The 20,535-nt window shown below is 50.7% G+C and overlaps 1 protein-coding gene across 2 annotated transcripts; it reads left to right on the plus strand.

Annotated features, from left to right (window-relative positions):
- The first annotated feature begins 266 nt into the window (after positions 1 to 266).
- On the plus strand, positions 267 to 13,215 carry LOC116454488. 2 transcript variants are annotated; one of them, XM_032131153.1, is made up of 5 exons: positions 267 to 635; positions 724 to 863; positions 2,502 to 2,573; positions 9,890 to 10,019; positions 12,724 to 13,215. In XM_032131153.1, exons 1-5 carry the CDS (start codon positions 465 to 467, stop codon positions 12,736 to 12,738), a joined length of 528 nt encoding a protein of 175 aa, XP_031987044.1. In that variant the 5' UTR covers positions 267 to 464; the 3' UTR covers positions 12,739 to 13,215. The 2 variants fall into 2 exon arrangements, with proteins under 2 accessions (XP_031987044.1, XP_031987043.1); XM_032131152.1 differs by lacking the exon at positions 12,724 to 13,215 and having other exon boundaries at positions 9,890 to 10,369.
- The last annotated feature ends 7,320 nt before the right edge of the window (positions 13,216 to 20,535 follow it).

A 20,535-nucleotide genomic window follows, 5' to 3' on the forward strand; every position in this document is an offset into this window, starting at 1 on the left:
AGAATCAAAGAGCTTAATTAAGAATTAACTTTTTTTTTTCCCCAGTACATCTTGGGAGAGCTGGTGGTCAGTGCAGAGGGCAAGGAAAGAAACTGAGACATGGTTTTTAATCCCTTCATGTGTGTCAGGGGGAAAGGGAAAAGAAATTTGTGGGAAAAAAATCTGTCATGGCCAAGTCTCTGGTTTGCAGAACCTGCAGGGGTGTGGGTTTGGGGAGAAGTTGACAAATGTTTCAGGGGGCAAACCTGAAACGGAGAAAAGAAAAGGAAATTCCTAAAAATACCCCAGGGATTCCCATTTTCATTTCAGAATAGCCCAGGGCTGTTGTCCCTGGGGCTGGCAGCACAGAGCAGGGTAGGACCAGGAGGAGATTCTGCCCCTGCACCTGCCACTTGTGCATTCCTTGTTTGTGCCAGGCTGCAAACAAGCCGAGATTCCATTAGGCATGAGGCAGCGGTGCAGAAATGTTGGGCAGATTAAATCTTGTTTGTCTGTGTCTCTTTTTCACGTCTCAGTCGCTGATAAGGTTTGAAAGGCTGCGAGCAAGGGCCCGGGGATCAGTAATGTTCATGAAGATAAAATCAAGGACCCGGCTCCCGCTCTGTGTTTTCCAGAAGGACTCGTTCCACACAAAGGTAAATAAAGCCCCAAACCTTACAGGGTAAATTCTCCTGGGAAGCCACGGGGCTTTGACATCACAGTTTTCATTTTCTCCTGCCACAGTCTGAGGAGAAAAAGGGAAAGAAATCAACAAGTGACGGAGCAGCACCTGCTTGGCTGAGCTTAATTCCAATGCACCGGCTCTGCTCAGCTCCTTGGGGAATGAAGGAATGGAAGGAAAGGAGGGAAAAGAAAAAAGCCAGGTAATTGGAAGGAGTAATTCAATTTGGGAAGAATTATTCTCCTAATGATTTATGCCTTCATTAATGACGGATTGAACAAATGGTTGGGTTGTTTTCTTTCTCACCAGGAATTGAGGCGCTGCTGGGGGGTCACAGCAGCAGCCACTCAGTTCTCTCTGTTTCAGTCCTTCACGCTCCCTCTCCTCCTGCCCTTGGATCGATAGGATCTGGAAGCAGGAGTTTTTATTGCAAACTTCCTTGGCTTCACAAAAATAAGACCAGGAGCTCCAAGGAATGAATGGAGTTAATGAGACAGGGCAGGGAGGGCACTGACACTGCAAAGTGACCTCCCAGTGCCCTGTCCCACCCCTGGAATTGCTCCAGGCCACGTTGGACAGGGCTTGGAACAACCTGGGATAGAGGAAAATATCCCTGCCCATGGCAGAGGGTGAAACAAGATGAGCTTTAAGCTTCCAACCCTAATAATTCTCTGATTCAGTGCCAATTCTTCGCTGCGTATCTTTTCCTCATTGATATTAGAAACGAACACCACAAACGCAGGCTCGGGCAGGTTCACATGGGTCACATCCCCAGGAAAATCTCCCGACTGCAGCAGCCCTGGGGGCAGGAGGCTCCTGGGTTGGCAAAGCCCCTTAAAATTCACGATCCATCCTCAGCACTGCCGGTGCCTGCGGGGCTCGGCAGCACCCGAGTCAGGCGTGTGTCCTTCAACTCCCTTCAATTAAACACCCTGCTAAAGTTCACACGCTGCTAATTGGGCTCGGAAAACTGCTCCGTGCCCTAATTGGGCTTGTTCTGCTGGCAGAAGGGTGACCCAGCTCCAGAGTGCACCAAAATCACTCTGGGCCGTGAACGCTGAGGCTGCAGAAGGGAGGGCAGGAGCGGAATGGGGGAACAAACCAGTCCCTGCATCCTGAGAAGCTCTTTCAAAGCCTAAATTCAGCCTGGAGGGTGCTGTGGTCAGGTTTGGGAGGTGCAGAGGGGACTGTAGAGGGGAATAGACTCTGCAGCAGATCCTTGCTGATGGGATTTTCCATCAGCTGCAGGGCTGAAGGTCAGAGCTGCTGCCACTCCGAGCTCGGTTGCCCCGAGTTCAGCACGAGGTGGGAGTGCTGAGCCCCGGGGTGACCCTGCTGCTGCTGGATCCCAGCTCCGTGCAGGTGGTGTTCAAACACATTGAAGGGTGGGGTTTTTGCTGTCTGTTTGCAGGAGCAATATCAATTTGCAAAGATGAGCTCCATTAACAGAACTCATTACTTCTGCACGTGGCACTGGTGTCACCCCCACACCTCCCTTGGAGGGGCGGTCCAGGGGAATTGCTGGGCCCCTGTGTTTGTGTGTGGCTGCTGGGGTGACAGCACAGCAAAGATATTTTCTTTCTTCCTATAAAACGGGAAAATTCCCTTTTGCTGAGCAGGGAAGGAGCTTGTGTGGGAGCAGAATAAAAATGGCTTTGGCAAACTTTTTTTTTTTTTTTTTTGCCATAGACACAGGCTGGGGAACATCACTGCAGTCTGCACCCTCATGGCAAACACCACCTGCTTTTGTAGGGGAAGAAATACAGAAATTTTTTCCTTCTGCTGAGGAAAAGTTGAAGCCATTTTGAAGGTTTTTAACCCAAACTTTTTATTTTTTCAGGTTAAGCCCTGCTTTGTTTGAAAATGAGAGACTCTGGATTCATTTCATTGGGAGCAGAGGATCACAGACTGGGTAAGGTTGGAAGGGCGGTGGGGTCATCTGGTCTAACCTCCCTGCTCCAACACCAATAATTCAAATTAACGGATGAAAAAGGAGAGAGATGAGGACTGGTTTGGGATCAGGAGCAGAGCTGCCTCCTCTGAGCCTTCCTGTACATCCCAGGGATCCCATGGGATCTCTGTGTCTTGTCTGTTGTCCCCACAGGTTTTTGGGGTGTGGGATGTCGCTGCCACCCTGGAAGGATGGAGGGGCAGAGGGTGAACATCTCACTGTCCTTTGAGCTCTACCACTCATTTTATTACTGCTTAACAAGATTTCTACGGGTGTTTTCTGGCTTTTTTTTTGTCCTCAAGTAAACACATGGAAAGGAAAAGCATTGTGTGCCAGCGGGGAGGGCACACCCCTGCCGTGCCCAGGGGCTTTGCCCTCTCTCTGATTATCCTTTATCTGCTGCTTTTTGGCTGTCAGGTGGGGCTGGGATCCACGGCACGTGAGGAGGTGCCCTCCCGGGTCCTGCTTGCAGAAAAGGGCTTTTTTGGACAAATTTAAATCTCAGCAGGAGCAGGTCACCCTGCCAGAAGGATGCTGGGCACCAGCATATTTAGCCTGAGCACCTGAGGAGAGCAGGAAGGGGAGGGGATTGGTTCTCTGGGATTCTCTGCCAGCCAAGTTGAGATGGGAGAGCTGGAAAGGGCTCGGGCACCTGCCTGGGCACTGCTCCTGCTGCAGGTGTGGGAGCAGCTCAGATTAATTCAGGGAGCAGGGACAGAGCTCCTGTGGCTCCCTGCCAGCTCTGCAGCCGTGCTGGCTCCCAGAAAAGCCCTTCAGAAATGTTCTCATCTCCCTCGCTGGAGCCAGGGCAGGGGGCACTGTTGGGTGCCTCTGGTTGTGCTGGGGGGCAGTGCCCACCCCTGCCCTGGCCCTGCTGCAAACACCACGGGCTGGCCTGGAGATGGGAACGGTTTTCAATTAAAAGAATCCTCCCTCCCTGCGCTCCTGCTCTCAGCACAGTCTTGGAAATGTTTCTGCACTTAACACCACGTGTAATTATGGGCTGGCTGGCTGGGGAAGCAGCCCTTGCTGGACTCCTGATTTTCCAGGCAGCACTTACTGAGCAGGAAAGGAGGAGAGGCAGGAATTATCCAAGCCTGGTGGGAGCCATGCATCATGCTCAGAGGTGTTTTTTTGTACCCTCCATCAGGCTGGAGCAGGGATGTGTGGGATGCTGCAGTGCTGGGCACCACAAAGTGTCCCCTGAGGGGCCGTGTTTGGTGGCACTGCCACGGTCCAGCTTTTCTTGTATTTTGCTGCCAGCACCGGTGGGAAGAAATGCCAGTGATTTGTGTCTTTGGGGATGAATTTTCAGGTTTTGATCCACGAGCCAAATTAAAAGATTATTTTTCCTCTCCATAAACAAATCCCCTCTTCCCCTTCCTGCCAGCGCAGACATCTGCTCCTCTGCAAAGAGCTGTGCCAGCACGGAGAGCTCCCCCCTGCCGCGTCCCACCGTCCCCTCCGCCTGCTCTGGTTTGCATCTCTTGTATTTTCCTTGCTTTGTGCTGCTCAGATTCCCTGCTCACATGTGGCAGCAGTGCCGGGGTGGGGGGTTCTGCTCGGAAATGCTGTTAACCTCTCGCTGGTATTTGCCTTATCCCTCCCCACGTGCTGCAGATGCTGCTTTCGTTATGGGAGCGGGAATCTTGCAGGAGTTCCATCAAGCAGGAGTGGGGTGGAGGGAGAATCCAGGGCTCTGCAGTGGTGATGAGCAGCTCTGTGGGGATTAATGCCTGGAGCTTTTCCAGCAGGGAAGAGCAGGAATGTGGGGAGAAATGGGTTTGATGGGCAACTGAGTGCCCAGCCTGGGCCTCAAGGGGCAGCCTGGAAGGGAGAAAACCCACGGATTGCTGTGGGGTTTCCATGCTCAGAAAGTGATCCCTGACCATCTGAACTGGTTCGTTCTGGTGTTTGGACTCCCCCACCCCAGCACCTACCCACCCACCCAGCCCAACAGCAGCTCTGGGTGCCCCAGGGCTGATCCAGACCGGCAGCTTTTGGGGCTTTTTTAACCACTCATTTACCCTCTGGACACACTCTGGAAGTGCAAAAGGGACTTTATTTTATTTTGCCCAGCTGCTCCCCTGAGGGGCTGCTGTCCCCTGCAGAACGGCCCCTGTTTTGGTGGCCCTGTGCCAGCACCCCTGTCCTTGCTGGGGGCTGGCACCCCCTCGGGACTGGGCTGCATTTTGGGGCCCCCAGGGCCTGTCTGATGGGGCCAAGAGCATTTCCCTTCTTCCTGGCCACACCAAGGAGCAGAACCTTGGCTTTGCTGCAAACTTCTGATTTCTGTCAAACGAGATGGAAAAGAGACCGGTGGAAAACGCAGCTTTATTGCACTCCAAGTTTTCCAGCTCCTCCTCAAGCCCTCAAAAAATCCCATAATTACTTGTTCTTCCTTCTTGGGGTCTCTTTTCTCTTCCCAGACATGAAAACCAAGAGAAACCCTCACGACTGGGTGAGAACCCATCACTTTTTGGGGGAGCATTGGATTGGTTCAGAGCGGGATTTCCCAACCAGAGCCTCGTGCCCTCCTGCTGCCTCTCCTTCCCTCCACAGGCAGATGGAAGGCAGCAGCTTTTTAATTATTAAAATTAGTGCATCCTTGAAATCACGTAGCCTGCTTTTGGCTCTGCGAATCACTGCTTTCGTGAGAGAGGAGCAGTAATAAAATTAACCGACAGAGAGGAATAAACAAGTGGCACAGATGTAAATATTATATAATCTGCATTTCCTAAAATATCCCTGGCTTGGCATCAGGAGTGGGATTCAGCAGAGAACCAAAGCAAGGATGCTGATGGAAAACAAACAATAATAGCAGGCAAATAGTAATTAATCATTCTGGGGATGGGGATTAATGTTTGCATGCAAACCTCCTGCCAAACACTCGAGGTGTTTTCTGTCCCCTCGGACCTCCCTCGATGCTGCTCAGGTGATGCTGGGAGAAGTGGGGAAACTGAGGCAGGTGGGAAGCCACCAGTGCTGGGCTTTTGGTCAAGGTGTTACTTCCAAAGTGAGCACTTCCAGGTTTGTATTCCAGGCTGGAGCAGATTTTTAGGGGGTGCCAAGTGACCTGAGTCATTTTAAGCCAGCAGAGGTGGAGCCCAGCTCTGTTTGCTCCTGGGGAATGCCTTTGCCACACAGCTGCTGGAAAACATCCCACCCTGCTTTCCGTTTTTGCACTGCACCATTGGAATCTGAAGAATCCCTCGGGAATCTCATGTTTTAATGGACAAATTAGTGCCAGGTCGGCTGCCCTATCTGTGTCAGGTGGTGACTACAGAGCACCAGCCTGCTCTGCCCAGGGCTGCTCCAGCCCTGGCACTGCTGTGCCCGTTTATCAGCACATTTAGTGTGTTTATCAGCACATTTATTGTGTTTATCCAGTGGTTGCTGCTCCCTGGGATTGCTCCTGGCTTGGGGAAGGGGCAGTGCTGGATGTTGGCATCACGAGCATCCCAGCAAAACACCTCCAGGAGCAGCGCTCCGGGCACCACCACCCACCACGCTGAGGGAAAGGAGTTTTCCTGCAGCTCCTGGACTTTGGAAAAACACAGGGGACGCTTAGAGTGACCCACAGAGACCTGACCCAGGTCATTGCAGGGTCACGGCCGGGTGACACCCGCAGCTTTTAAGGCACCCAGCTCTCCTTGGCTTTGCTCCCGTGCTTGGAAATGCAGGCAGTGTTGGCTGTGAGGTGACAATCCCTCTTCAGTGTCCCGTGTCTGAAGTCACACTGGAGGGACACGTCCCACCTGGTGAGTCACAGGCTCCTGCTGTCACTCGGTACCTGCAGGGAGGGAGGAGTAGCCCACGCCGGGTGACACAGCCCAATGTAAACATCGCCTTTGAGCGTTCGCCTCCGGAAGCCCCCGGAAGAGAATTAATTCCATTTCAGTTTGGAAACACTCCCAGCCTGGCGCTCCCTGCAGAGCAGCTGGGTCAGGTGCTGATGAGGGGAGACGCTGCTGCTTCCCGCAGCTCCTCCCACCCCTCTCCCCGCTGGAAAAGCTGGAATTACGCCTGGCTGTGATGCTCAGCAGCTCATTCCCCACTCCCCTGCCCGCAGGCAGTGCCGGGGATCAATATCCCGGGAGAGCAGCCCCGGCCCTTCTGCGTGAGAGGGATTCACAACACCTCGGATCAAAAGCCCTCCTTTAATGCGGGAGACAGCGGTCGATGGGAAATTAACTCTGCTTTGGGCCCGCTTGCTCCGGCAGGAAAGGGCTGTGTGGGGGGATGAACTCATCCCCGCTCTGCGGCGGAATCAAAAGGGGCTGCTCCCAGCTGCCTCCAGCCCGTTTGATATTTGGCTTTTTCTGCTTTTCCATCAGCCTCCAGACAGCTCCTGCTCCGACAGAGCAGTGGGTGCAGCCAGCTCCGCACGCTGCATTGATGCTCCATCAGCATCCCCACACACAGGGGGTGCGGGGCAGGGAGGGAGATGGGAACAGACTGGGACTGGAGCAGTGGGGTGGAGAGGTGATGTGGCACTGGGATGTGACTCCAGTCCCTTCCCAGAGCTCTTTTTTCCTCACTCACATCATTGACAGGATAAACTCTTGGGTGCCAGCGCTCCTCTTGGCACTGGTGGTGCCCAGGGCCAGCTCACACAGGTGAGACTCGTCGGTGTGGGACACCAGGAATGACCCTCACAGCTGAGGGGCGGAGTTCCCAGAGCCCATCCCACACTCTGAGTATCCCTGCCATCCCATGAGCGCATCCCAGCCCAGAAGTGAAGCCAGGCGCGTGTGGGAAGGGTTTAAATGCGATTCCAATCCCGCGTGAGACACAATCTCTGCACATGAAACAGGTGAGGGGCCGTGTTCCCCCAAGGCACGGCCTTCATCGCACCCAGTGACGAGTTCCGAGCATCAGAGCGAGGGGAAATCAAAGGAAAAAGCACATGATTATAGAGAGCAGAAAATCCTTTGCAAAAATTGTCCCAATTGCCTTTGAAGCTGTTGCCAGAGGTGTTATTTCCTTTCGTTATTACTGTTTTGAAGGGGGGGGAGGGGAAAAAAAAAAAAATCTGTATTCTCCCCACAGCAGATTGCTGCTGTACTTTTTGTAAACGCCTGCCATCCCATCAGCACCACATTAAACCAACATTTCGAATTCAAACCGACGATGCTCGTGGATAAATGGAGCGGTAATGGCAGGAATTAGCAAGCAGGGCACAGGACTGAGGCAGCGATGATTTACGAGGCTCAGGCAGGAACAATCAAAGGCATCAGATCACTTCTTTGCTGCCCTGCGTGCACCTATTTGCATTTTATCCCTGACAGCTGGGTTTTAAAGGGAACTTCTCGCCCGACTGGCGAAGAGATGTTGCTCTGTTTTTGGTTCTTAGCCGAAGAAAATCGTCAGGAAACGGGCGAGGAGACTGGAATTTCTCCCTGCAGCTGGTGGGGTGTTGTGCCGGTGCCGGTGATGGGTTTGGGACCGCTCCTCTTGAGGGGGAAAGGGCTGGGGATGCCCCCAGGCTCTCGAGGTGGTGCAGCGGGAAGAAGCTGCTGGAAAAGGGGCTCTTCCTGAATCCCACAGCCCAGGGTTCTCCCTGGGGATTCCTCTGAGTTATCCTGGGCATGCTGGGCTTGTTTCTGGGGCAGCGCACGGAGCTGGGAAAGGAGAAAAGCGGGAATGCGCCAGGACTTATAACTCCCCTAAAAGGCTGCTGGCCCGTGGGTGTAAGTCAGGTGTAAATCAGATGTAAATCATCGGTGCCTGCGGGGTTTTATGGCAGGGAGGTGCCGTGTGTAAAATCTGAGCAATGGACTTTGTGGGAAGATACTAAACAGGGCTGGGTGACCCCAGTGGCCTCGTGGTGGTGGCCTCGATGACAAGAGGAATTTCCTGCCACCCACTGCTGAAACGGGACTGGCTGTGGGATGGGGAATAGGAGAGATACCCAGGGAGGGAAAGGATGGGAGTACTGGGGGTAAAAACAGAGCCCCGGGGGCTGGAGGCTGCTCCCTGCCATGGTGGCAAAGAAAACCCCGCCTTGCCCTGGTTATCTGCCATAAGAGAAGAGAGAAGTCCTGGTTTGGGGCCGAGGGCCAGGGAAATATGGGGGATTGCTCAGCTTTCCTTTCAGATCTGAGCGTTTTGGAGCTCCATGGCCTGGTTTTGCCGAGCCCTCGTCTGACCTGTGCCTTCCTTTTCAGCCAATAGCTGATTTTTAAATGTGCCCTGACTGAACTGGGCTCGTCACAAACCTCTCTCGGTTCATCAATAAGGGGGAAAATCTATAGCGAGCACTTAAAGCTGCCTCTGCCCTTGGCTGCTCAATGGCCTTTGTGAGAAAAAGAGAATGAAATGAAAACTAGCAAAGCTTTCCTTTGCCAGGCTCCGTGGGAGCTCGGTCCTGGCGTGGTCCCACTGCTGCTGGAGGATAATTCGGATTTTGCTGAGTGGTGGTGGTGGTGCCTGATTTTGTCTCTGCCCTTGGCCTCAGCTTCCTCCCTTGTCTGCTTGACTCTTTTCATATCCAAACTCTGCCTCTGCCCCTTGCCAGGCTCAGAAAAGCCCCTGGGAGGACTCTCCAGCCCTGTCCTGGATTCCACACAACTTTCTCCTTACACAGGAGGGACAATCGGGGCATTTGGATCACCTGGCACATCCAGGTGCGGGATATTTGTCACCTCGGGGGATGCAGGAGGGTCTGGCTTTGTTTTGCAGCCCCTCCACTGCCTCGAATTTCCTTTTCATGCAGTGGCAGGAGCCAGTGTTTGCTCTGCAGGCTCCCTCATGCTCCTGCACGCATTTCAGGCAGCTCTTCCCTTCACCTGCAAGCAAGAGGGATGTCAGTGCTGGCCCCGTTCTTCCCCTCTTCTGCCTGGTTTCAACAGATGGAAATTTAAGCGAACAGGCAGGATTTTGGCACTTGACTCTTCTGCTGCTCCAGGGGCTGAAACGAAGCCGCACCACCCAGCTTTGCTTCGTTATGTGATGTTGCTGCAGCCAGGAGGTGCAGAAAACAAAGGAAAGTAACCAAATTAACCAGGCGGGGATTTCTGTGCTTGTCATTGTCCCTTTTCCTGATGAGCAGGGATGGAGCTGAGAGGGGAGAGGGGCTCTTTGCTCTGCCAGGCCACCCCTCTCTCTGAACAAATGCTCTCATTCAGACCAGCACTGCCGTTCCCCCCTGAAAGTGGGAGGACTTCAACATTTAAAATGTGGAGAGAATTTAAAAAATCCTTTTTTTTCACCTCGCAAAGTAGGGAAATCTATTCTCTCACCTAACATCGCATCACTGGAATCCTTATTTGCAGGAACAAGGAAATTAATCTGTGTTCTGCAGGAGATGGAAACAGCAGGGAATCTGCTGGAAAGTTCCCTCCTGGCTCTCACACCCAGGAGCAGGAGCCAGGAGGGACCTTGACCACCAAAGCACAACTTGAGGTGGGTTATGGAGGCACTTCCTTGGGAATAATGAGGATGAAGGGGCTGGAATGGCAGCCTTTGTGTCCAGTAAAGGGAAATTTATTCAGGAGGCTCCTGCAAAGCCAGACCATGACAATATCAATCTCAGCTGGTCGCTTCCTGATCCAAATCTCCGAGTGGCAGGGAAAACATTGCAGCTCCTCGTCGCACTGTGGGAACAAATGGAACTGAGACAGCAGGGAGAAAACGGGGTCAGGAAAATGTGGGAAGCACTCCTGGATGGAGGTGATGGGTCCCATGCTGGTCCCATGGAATCATGGAATGGTTTGGGGTGGAAAGGGACTTAAAGATCATCCAGTGCCACCCCTGCCATGGGCAGGGACACCTTCCACTGTCCCAGGCTGCTCCAAGCCCTGTCCAGCCTGGCCTTGGGCACTGCCAGGGATCCAGGGGCAGCCACAGCTTCTCTGGGCACCCTGTGCCTGCCCACCCTCTGAGTAAAGAATTCCTTCCCAATCTCCCATCTAATGCGGCATTAGGATGACCAAGAACTGCAAGGATGGAGGGACACCGGGCATTTCCCAGGCTGCCACATCCCCAACCCTACCAGGTCTTTTTTGGGATTTTTGTTTTTTGCTTTGTTTCCCCACTTTTCTGACACAAACCGTGGGCAGCACGGGAGGGGGCAGGGGCTGGTTACTGCGTGAGGGGAGCAGCAGACAAATTTATGTTGTGCTGTTTCTCTGGGTATTTTAATGCCATTTAAAATCTCTTTTTATTGCTGCTTGAGTGCCAAACTCTCCTTTGCTGCTCCTGGGCTGTCCCTGCTCCCAGTGAGGGAACAGCAGTGCCAGGAGCACTTTGTGCCTCCCCCAGCACCAACATCAGTCCCACGCCTCAATTTGGGTGAAATAAAACCAGGCAGGGGGAAGGGTTTGGCTTCAAGAGGCTTTTCCCAGAGCACAGAAGGAAATAAAGAGCAGGCGGCTCCGTCAGAACTGCCAATGTTTCATCAATTCTTGCTTAACTCGGCAAACCTTCCTCAGATAGAAAGTTTGCAATTATTACCTGGATCAAGACAGCTTAATTAAGCAATTAGGATGTGGAGCTAAGAGCCCTTGCAGAGCGAGCTGCAGTGTTTTAATTTCGGGACTGCTCGTGCGTGCAGGAGAGCGACAGTTTGGGAAAAGGCAACTTTTTTTTCCTTTTCCTTCCCTCCAAACAGCACCACCATCAAATTAATGAGATGGGGCACATCCACAGGCATTGGTGGGAATTTTGCCTGCATCAGGATGCAGTAAATCACGGACTAAAGCCTTGCTCCAGCTGGAGACGATGGCTCCTTGGAGAGCCTGAGGAAGGCAGGACGGCTCCTGAAAGTCCCTCCTGTGGCTTCCACACAAGTAAACAAAACCAGCGAGGTGGCTCCAGGGAGTGATGTGCTGGACAACCTCCAACATCTCGGGAATCAGAGCTTCCCAGTGATTCTCAGGCAGCTCCAAACAGGGGCAGCCAGGGTCGGGATGGGGAAGCACAGGACACACTCCCGGACATCTGCGTTGTTTGCAGGTGCTGCCCATCTGTCTGGGGACATTCTGGCAGTGGGAACACCCCTTTAATCACAGGGGATACTGGTGGGAAGGGAAGGGCACAGGAAAATTCCCCAGCACCTCCTGGGTGAGAGCGGGCACTCAATCGGTGACGAGCAGTTCCACGGGGCACAGCTCCTCTTCCGCAGCTCTGGGAAAAGCCTGAATTTCAAAGGGGGAAAAAAAAAAACCCTGCCAGGTTTGTGAACTCCTTAACCTCCCTCTCCGGTGACCTGGAAACACCGGAGCTCCCCTGGTGTCCCACGTGCTGCCCTCTCTCCTGGCCGCGGATGGATTTGACAGCTCCTGATGCCCGGCAGCCGGGAACAGCCTGGGGCTGAGCTCAAGGAGCAGAACAGGGAAAGGACAGAGCCGAGTGATTTTTGACTTGGGTCATAAAATCTTAATGGGAAGCGAGGCGAAGCCCTGGAGGCTTGGAATTGTACAATTCTGGTTCCAGGCTGTTGGGGCTGGGAATGAAATTCCCGTTCTGCAGCCCCGAAGGTGCCTTATGCAATACCCAGAGGTGCCAGCCCAGGGTGGGGAGTGGTGCCCACCAGCCAAATCCCACCGGGAGGGGACAGCAGGGCCTCTCTTGGGGCACCTGGGAGCAAACATGAAGTGAATGAGGGATTTGGAGCCTGCAATAAAACTTATGGTGCAAACTTGGAGAATCCAGGTATTTCTCCACTATTTTCATTTAACAGCATGAACCCTCCAACACATCCATTAAGTGTGGATGCCCAGGTCGGACCTTGCCCAATCCTGGTGGTGTTTTCATTGCCTGGATGGGTTTTGAGGGTTCCTTTTGGGGTCTGATCCAATGGCAGCTGCAGGGCAATGGGAATCTTACTAAGGACAATTCCAAGCAAAAGAGATGACGAGAGGGATGGGAAAGGAAGCGGGTTTCCATCTCAGAGTGCTGATTTAAGCTGCTCCCTTTGGGGCTGTCCCTTTAAGGAAGCCTAAAATCATGATTAAAGGCTGCAGGCACAAACCACGGCTTTTCCTTAATATCCTTGGCTAATTAAAATTTGTCAGTGGGGGAGGATTAGCACAGGTTTTACACAGGATTTCAATTTAAACTTCTTCTGATCCCTTGAAGTTTCTGCCCGGTTTGGTTTTTTTTTCAGCAAACTTTAATCTGATGAAGTTTAATAGATCTGCAAATGAGACCCAGCAAGGTCCAGCTCACGTGAGGCCCTGCTCTGAGGTGTTGGATTTGGGAGCCTGATGGAATAACTGGGGCTGTGCGGATTGAGGATCCAGCCAGAACCACAGAGATGAGGGAAAACTCATCTTGTGTGGAATTAATGCTTTGAAAGCAGTGGAGATGAGGCTGAATCAGCTGAGATTTCAAGCCGGAGGTGTCCAGACAAGGCTCCATCACTTGCACATCTTCAAACTGTGCCCAGTGCCTGCTCCAGACCTGAAGTGGAGGAAAACAGCTGGACCATCAGAAAGCTGATGGATTTGGACAGGAGGAAGGTTGTAAGCAGGAAAAAAAACCCTTTATACAGAGCTTTTTAAGCAGAGAAGTCAGGATTTGAACTCCACCTCACCTGGAAAAAACCACAGACCCCGTGTAGGGAAATTCGAAATAAAACACGCAGGTGTCCATTGGAGACACAGCAGCACAAACGTTTATTTCTCACTCAGCATTCCAGCTGGACACGCACCAGCAGCTGCAATTTGTCCTGCTGAAAACACAGCAGGGCTTTTTCCATTCTCTGCTCCCCCCTCTCCCCACCCGGCCACGAAAGTGGGTGGAAGTCAAAACTACTGAGCCAAAATGTGATGGATGTAGAGAAGGAGAGGACGAGCATTGCAATTCACCGCAGAGCCCGTGGGTGGGGGCTGTGATTGCCCACAAGGAAATTGCCAGGGATGCAGATATTTTGCAGAGCTCATTTACCTTCTCCTTTACTTTGCAAGTAAATTAGAGATTCAATAAGAGCTGGCAATTTTGTCCCTCACAGCCTCTGAGCAGCTCTCTATTTCTGATGATGAGCAGTAATTCCAACGTTTCGCCTCAAAAAAAGCCCCGGAGAGCACACAAACCCTCCCAGCCTTCCACACTTTATATTTTCCTAATGGAAAGGGTTTATTTTAGTAAGAAATTACCCTTCATTTATGGGAAAAAAGTTTGATTACTTGGGAAAAAAAATCCCTGCTGAGCCACAGTGATGGGTGGTTTTGTATTGCTGAAATGCCCCAGGTCTTTTTTGAGGTGTCTTTGGTATTGATATAAAATATAAAATAAATAAAAAATATTACGATATTAAAAGATAAAATATAAGATATAAATGTTAAAGTATAATATATATAATATATATAATATGTTACAATATATAATATGTAATACGTAATATATAATATATAATTGTCACCCTGGGCCACCTCTGCAGGAAATTGCATCTGATATTCCCAGTCAGGAAGGGCGATGCCAATGGGATGGATATTCCACAGCTTCCCAACCCACTGACAGCATCTGAATTTTGTATTTTGATATTTTGATATTTATTTTATATTTTATCTTTTATTTTTATTTTATTTTATATTTTATGTTTTATTTTATAATTTATATTTTGTATTTATTTAATATATAATATTATTTAATGATATTAAATATTAATAATTATTTAATAATATATAATATATAATATATAATATATAATATATTATATAATATTATATATTGTATATATTATATATAATATATAACATATTATAATATAATATAAAATATAATATAATATTATATATATATAATTATATTGTATATTATAATTATATATAATATATAATATAATATAAAATAAAATTATATATTATATAATATTATGCATATTATACACATTATTAATTATTATATAATTATATATAATTATATATAATTATATATTATGTATTATTAAATATTATTAAATAATTATAATAATATAATATATAATTATAATATATAATATATATAATATATTATATATTATATGCATCCCATTGGCGTCTGCCTCCCTGACTGGGAATATCAGATACAATTTCCTGCAGAAGTGGCCCAGGGTGACAATTTGGGGTGAGGGAAGATGGGGTTCTAGAAGGGATCCCAGCCACGGCGATTGTCTCCTGGAGAAGGCTGGGAAGCGGAGGTGGCACTTCCATGGGATCAAGGCCCTTTGGAAAATCAGATTTGCAGCAGGTTCGGAAGCAGGCCACCGCCACGGTCTGCCAGCAGTGGATACGGATGGTGCTGGGCATCCCATTCCTGAGAGGAACATTTATCCTCACAATCAGCAGCTGCTTTGGAGGAGACCTCCAGGGAAGGCCCTGAAATGCCCGTGGCTCCGTGGGAGAGAGGTGGGAGGGGAGGGCTGGGAGCTGGGATTGGTGTTCCCAGCAAAAACTTGCTTTAAACAGCACTTGCTAAACCCAGCCCCAGCTCCAGGCTTCCAGCAGCCGAGGGGCTGGATTTGGAGACAGCTGCTGAGGATTCCTGAGCCCGTCCACGGCCATGGAGATTCATGGAATCCCAGACTGGTTTGGGTTGGAAGGGATCTTAAGGGCAGGGACGCCTTCCACTTATCCCAGGCTGCTCCAAGCCCTGTCCAACCTGGCCTTGAACATTCCAGGGATGAGTTTTCCAGGAGTTTCCTGCACTCTATCAAACCCCAGGTGCTGCTATCAGCAATATTTGGGGACCACTTCTCATCTGTCCCCGACAGAAAATGACTCTCCTTGAATCCAGTGGTGTTGGCAGGTGAAGGTTGGAGCCAGCCTGGTCCATGCAGAGCTCTGCCTTGCTCATGGAAAACTCCTGGAAAACTCCTGGGAAGATGCCTCTCATCCCCTGAATTAGCTCCCTGAAGCTTCAAAAAAAGGCCCTGAATAATGTAGACAGGAAAATGAGCACAGGACAATCTGGCTGTCACCCAGCTTATCCAAATATTGCTATTTTTGGGCTTTGTTTGAGTTTCTCGGCGCCGCAGAGGCACATCCCGAGATCCCGGTGCTTTTGATCTGGGATGCACTGAATAATTCCCTTTAAACAATAATAAAAGGGGAACTTTTTTCCACGCTGCTACCATAGCAACCACTGATGTCATAAATGTGGGGACATGACTTCATGGCAGCAGCCGAGCTCAGGAGGAACCTCTGCCCCAGAGCAAATATCCTGCGGGAGAGTGGGGAATGCGGAAAACTCAGGGAACAGCTTTCCATAAATTCCTTTTCCCTCTGCTGAGGGTGAACATCGCTTTCCAAGGCATCCTCGGGGTTGTTAGGAGCAGGGATCTCCATGCAGAAAGAATTTGGTTTTGCAGGTTCTGATCCCTTCCCAGCTCTCCCTTGGGAAGCTGCAGAGCTGCACAAGTGGGGAGATTGTAAATAATTCCAAAGGGATAAAGGGTTGTTTTAGATTTTCTTGGCAGCGCTGGGTGGGAATGCAGGGGTTGTAATCCAGCCCCTGCTCCCCAGGAGAGGGGAAACCTGTCCTGTTGTATCAGGAACCTGTGAGAGGAAATGAGAAGTCATTTGGGGGCAATAAAAGCCATCTGAGGGGATCCAAGCCACCACTGATGGCTGCAGCAGGAAAAAGCTCTGTGGGAAGAGCTCCCTGCGCTTCCTGGGGATCGCTCCAGGAGGGCTGAGCCGAGAGGCTCTTAGGAGGCATTCTGGACAAAAATAAAATGTTCTGGGGCATTTCCAATTCAGCCTGGAGGCGAGCTCTGTCTGCAGCCCTTGGTTCACTTCACCATCTGGCAGGAGGAGCTGAAATCCATTTCCATCAGAGGCTTTGCCAGGAGGAGGAATAAAGGGAAGGTGGGAGCTGGTTTTTCCTTCAGGCTCCTGCTGCCTGGGGCTTTGCTTGAGCCCGTCTTGTCATTGCCTAAATCTGCAGCAAGAAGCAAACCCTGAGGGGTCTTTGCCTCCTCACAGGCTGGGGAATCAGCCAAGGCTCAGAAAATCCAGCTATTCCCAGCCTGGCTGCTTAAAAAGTCCTTTCTTCTGCTGTGGAATTCTCAAAAATGACTCATTGGGGTTCAGTCTCATCAATAATGGGAATTTGAGGGCTCAGAGCAAATCCCAGCATCCCAGTGCAGTTCCCTGCAGATCCAGCACCTGGGAAAGGGAGAAATCAGTCACACCTGGATATCCAGGGTGGTTTTTAGTCCCCAAAAAGGCAGCTCAGATCAGCCTCTCTAAAGCTGCTCCATGTCCACGCACATATTTCACACAATATTTTGTAGAACAGAGAGGGCTGTGTCTGCCGGGAGCCTGATTTTTCGTGCTGGTGCCTGCCAATAACAAATAGATCCATTTATAAAATCTCTGTCATTGTCACCAGGCAAGTTCCTGCAGGGCCACCGAGACGTGAGCCTCAGGCCAAGTTTTATTGCTCCCTTCATCATCTCCCCCCTCCCCACGCCTGGGTTGCCTGCACCAAATTTTCAAAACCCATTATTCACATCAGCCTGGGGTTCCAGGGAACAGCTTTCCAATAGTTTGCAAATATCGTATTTGGAACAAAAGCCTTTCCCCCTCTGCAGAAAAAATAAAGGGGTGTGCGGTCGAGGCTTCAGCAGGTTCCTGCTGTGAGCTGAAAGGGGATTTTGCTGCTCTGTGGGTTTTCCATGTGGCAGTGACAGGCAGAGGAACCAGTGGAGAGCCTGGAGGTGAGCGCTGGATGCTCTGGTGGTGCCAGCTGGGATCATGCAGAGGAGTGAGAGGTCAAAGAATGCCAAAAAAAGCTGGCACAGGGCCAAAAAATGCCTCTGAAACAGCTGAGAGGCTGCCCTGAAGTTATAAATGTCAAAGGACAAGTCTGGGGTTTGCCCTAAAGCCAAAACTTCCCCAGGCTGGGACAGGGATGGCTCCTGATGGAGATGCCCTGGGGGAAAAGGAAGGGACAGGGACTGAACATCCTCTTGCTCCTCCCTCCCCTGCCACCACCGGATTTATGGGACAGAGAGCTCCAGGGCACAGCTCAGAGCGTGGTTTGTTCAGGGAATGCCCTTAAACAGCCTAAATTCCCCCAGTTTCTCACCCCCTGCTGCACACAGGAGGGGCTGTGCCCTCTCCAGGGCTTGGCACAGCTCCTCTCCCTCAGCCTCAGATCTGCTGGAAGTTTCCCTTCTGAGCAGCGATTTCCATTCCCTGCCCCAGCCTTCCTTCTCCCTCCCTGGCAATAACAGCATTTCAGCCCCCAACGTGGGACAAATGATGATTTCATATTTCCTTGTCGCCCTTGAGATTAAATATTCTTAAATAAAAACACCAGAAAGGCTTCGAGCAAGGGAGGGAATCCTCCAGAGGTCCCATTAATTCAGCACAGCCTGGAGACGTGGGATTACGGGGTGGGTCAGGCTCTGCCCACAGCAAGGTGCAGGATTTATTCGTCCTGAAACAACGGGGTTTTCCTGAGCTGGTTCCACGTAGAAGCTTTGAATCAGGAGGATGTTAATCTGCTTTTCCGGTGCCTGCCTTTAATCAAAGCCTGTTGTAATTAATGTGCACGCTAATAACTCTGGAAATGCAGGGCAGCTTTGATGGGAAGAGTCTGCACAGATGCAATTTCAACCAGGAAATGCAGTTTGGGGTGGTTTTTGGGGCTTTCTGAAGAGCCACCAGGCTGCTGCTCCAGGGAAGGAGCTGCATTCCCCTAGCACCACAATGGACCAGTTAAATTCTTCCCATGCAAAATTCCACCCGATCTGGTGAGTGAGGAATGCCAGAAAAAGGCAGGAGAGGGAGAAGGGGCCTGGGTGGGTGTTTCACTCCTCCACAGCCCCCTTGGGAGCTGCCACTGTGGAGAGGATGGAAAACCACACTTGGAATAGGCTGGAAAGCAACGCTGACATCATCCCATGAAAGTGCCAGCAGGGGATGCAGAGAGCCACAGTCCTGCCTTGCCATTAAATATTCCCTTCCTTAGGAGAAAAAAAAAAATTCTGGATGGAGAGAAATGCAGAAACTTGTTGAATTAACCCCGAGATTTAATGTCCAGCTGTTGTGGAGTTTACAGGCATAAAAGATTATTGAGCTCGGAGGTCCTTTGCCACAGGGACCAACAATTTCTGCTGCAACGGGGCCATCAAGAATTGGGATTGTGTTTTATGGGGCTGATATACGGCCCCATAAAGGAGAGACAAGGTCTCTTTCTTCCCTCTTTGAGCAGCCAGTGAGTCACGCTACAAAGCCACAATAAACTCAGCTGGAACGCTCAGGATTCCAAAGCAGCAATGCCAAAGTCTCCATATTATTACTATTAATTATTCCTATTATGACATTAATTTCTAAGCCATCAATCTCCACACTATTTGGGTACTGTGACTTAAATTTAGCTCCAAATTAGCATACATTAGCTAAATTAATGTAACATACCATATGTGGCAAAAACTAACGCAACATAATGTGGCATAAATTACAATAATTTAACTTTGACTCTCAGGACTTGATGAGACTGTAAATCTTCTTTAAGAACTGAGATTAAAGCAAGAAACATTAAAAAGTAAATTTGTTTTACGCAGGAACAGCCTTTGCAAAGGCCGTGTTTGGAAACACGGCTCATTTGGGGAAAGGTTTCATCCAATTTGCCACTTAATGGTGTTGCTTTGCAATGACAACGTTCCCGTTCACCCAGAGCACCTGCAGCACTCTCCCAAGAATAATTCATTTGCTGTGTGTCTTGCAAAGCTAAAGAGCACCAGCATCCCCAGGTTTTACACGGAATGGGAATGAGTCGGGGATAAATGAGAGCGCTCGGCCTAGGCCGGGGCTGGGCCTCGGAATTCCTGACTCCCGGTTCTCTGCCTGGAGCATCCATAAAATCCCTGCTGCTGCTGCTGCTGCCAGCGATGGAATCTCCTCCCTCAGGCTCTGCTCGGGGATCCAGATCCAATTCCTGCCTGGCTGGAGGGGACAGGCAGAGCCCTGTGGGATGGAGGTGCCGGCGATTCCCACCCGCCGCTGCCGTTCCAAGGAGGATGCTACAGCTCCTTGCCACCCCGTGTTTTGTTGGAGGAGGCTCCCAGCTTTAACAGAGCGATGTTTTTACTGCAATAATCACAATAATTCCACTCCTGCTGGAACCCTCCTCCCTGCTCGCTGCTGCTGTGGCTCTTCCCATCCCCATCCACTGGATCCCGGCTCGTGCAGCACAGGGAAACTCTTCCCCCATTCCCTCATCCCTCACAGGGACACGAGCAGCACAGGGAAACTCTTCCCCCATTCCTTCATCCCTCAGAGGGACACGAGCAGCACAGGGAAACTCTTCCCCCATTCCCTCATCCCTCAGAAGGACACAAGCAGCACAGGGAAACTCTTCCCCTATTCCCTCATCCTCCAGAGGGACATGAGGAGCACAAGGAAACTCTTCCCCCATTCCCTCATCCCTCAGAGGGACACAAGCAGCACAAGGAAACTCTTCCCCTATTCCCTCATCCTCCAGAGGGACACAAGCAGCACAGGGAGCTTTGCTGCAATTCCTGCACTCCGGGAGGGATCCCAACTACATCTCGCTCTCCATGGGAAGCTCTCTCTCCCTGGAGGGCTGGAGCCCTCCAGGGAGGAAGGGAGAGGAGGGATGATGAAGACATTGCCCTTGGAAAATGCAGGAGCAGCTCTATTAGTCAGAGGAAATCCATTACTCAGGATGATGGATGCCCTTTCCCGCTGCATCGCTGGAATTAAAACCCGGATCTGTGTTGCAGCTCGCTGAGGACTCTCATTTACATGACAAGTACACAGATTCCAACTCCTGGGATTTCTGCTGGATTGCAGAACTGCTCTGGCCTTTGGAAAGTTGTCCCTTTTTGGTCCCCACCATTAGGAATCCCACCCAAAGACCCCTAATCCCTCATCCCGCATGAGATGGAGCAGGAGCAATGCTTCCCCCAAGGGGATGGGGTGAGTTTGGGGGAGCCCCCAGGGGTGTCTGATGGGATTTGCTC

Source organism: Corvus moneduloides, chromosome 21, assembly GCF_009650955.1.
Source record: "Corvus moneduloides isolate bCorMon1 chromosome 21, bCorMon1.pri, whole genome shotgun sequence".
Taxonomy (NCBI): Eukaryota; Metazoa; Chordata; class Aves; order Passeriformes; family Corvidae; genus Corvus; species Corvus moneduloides.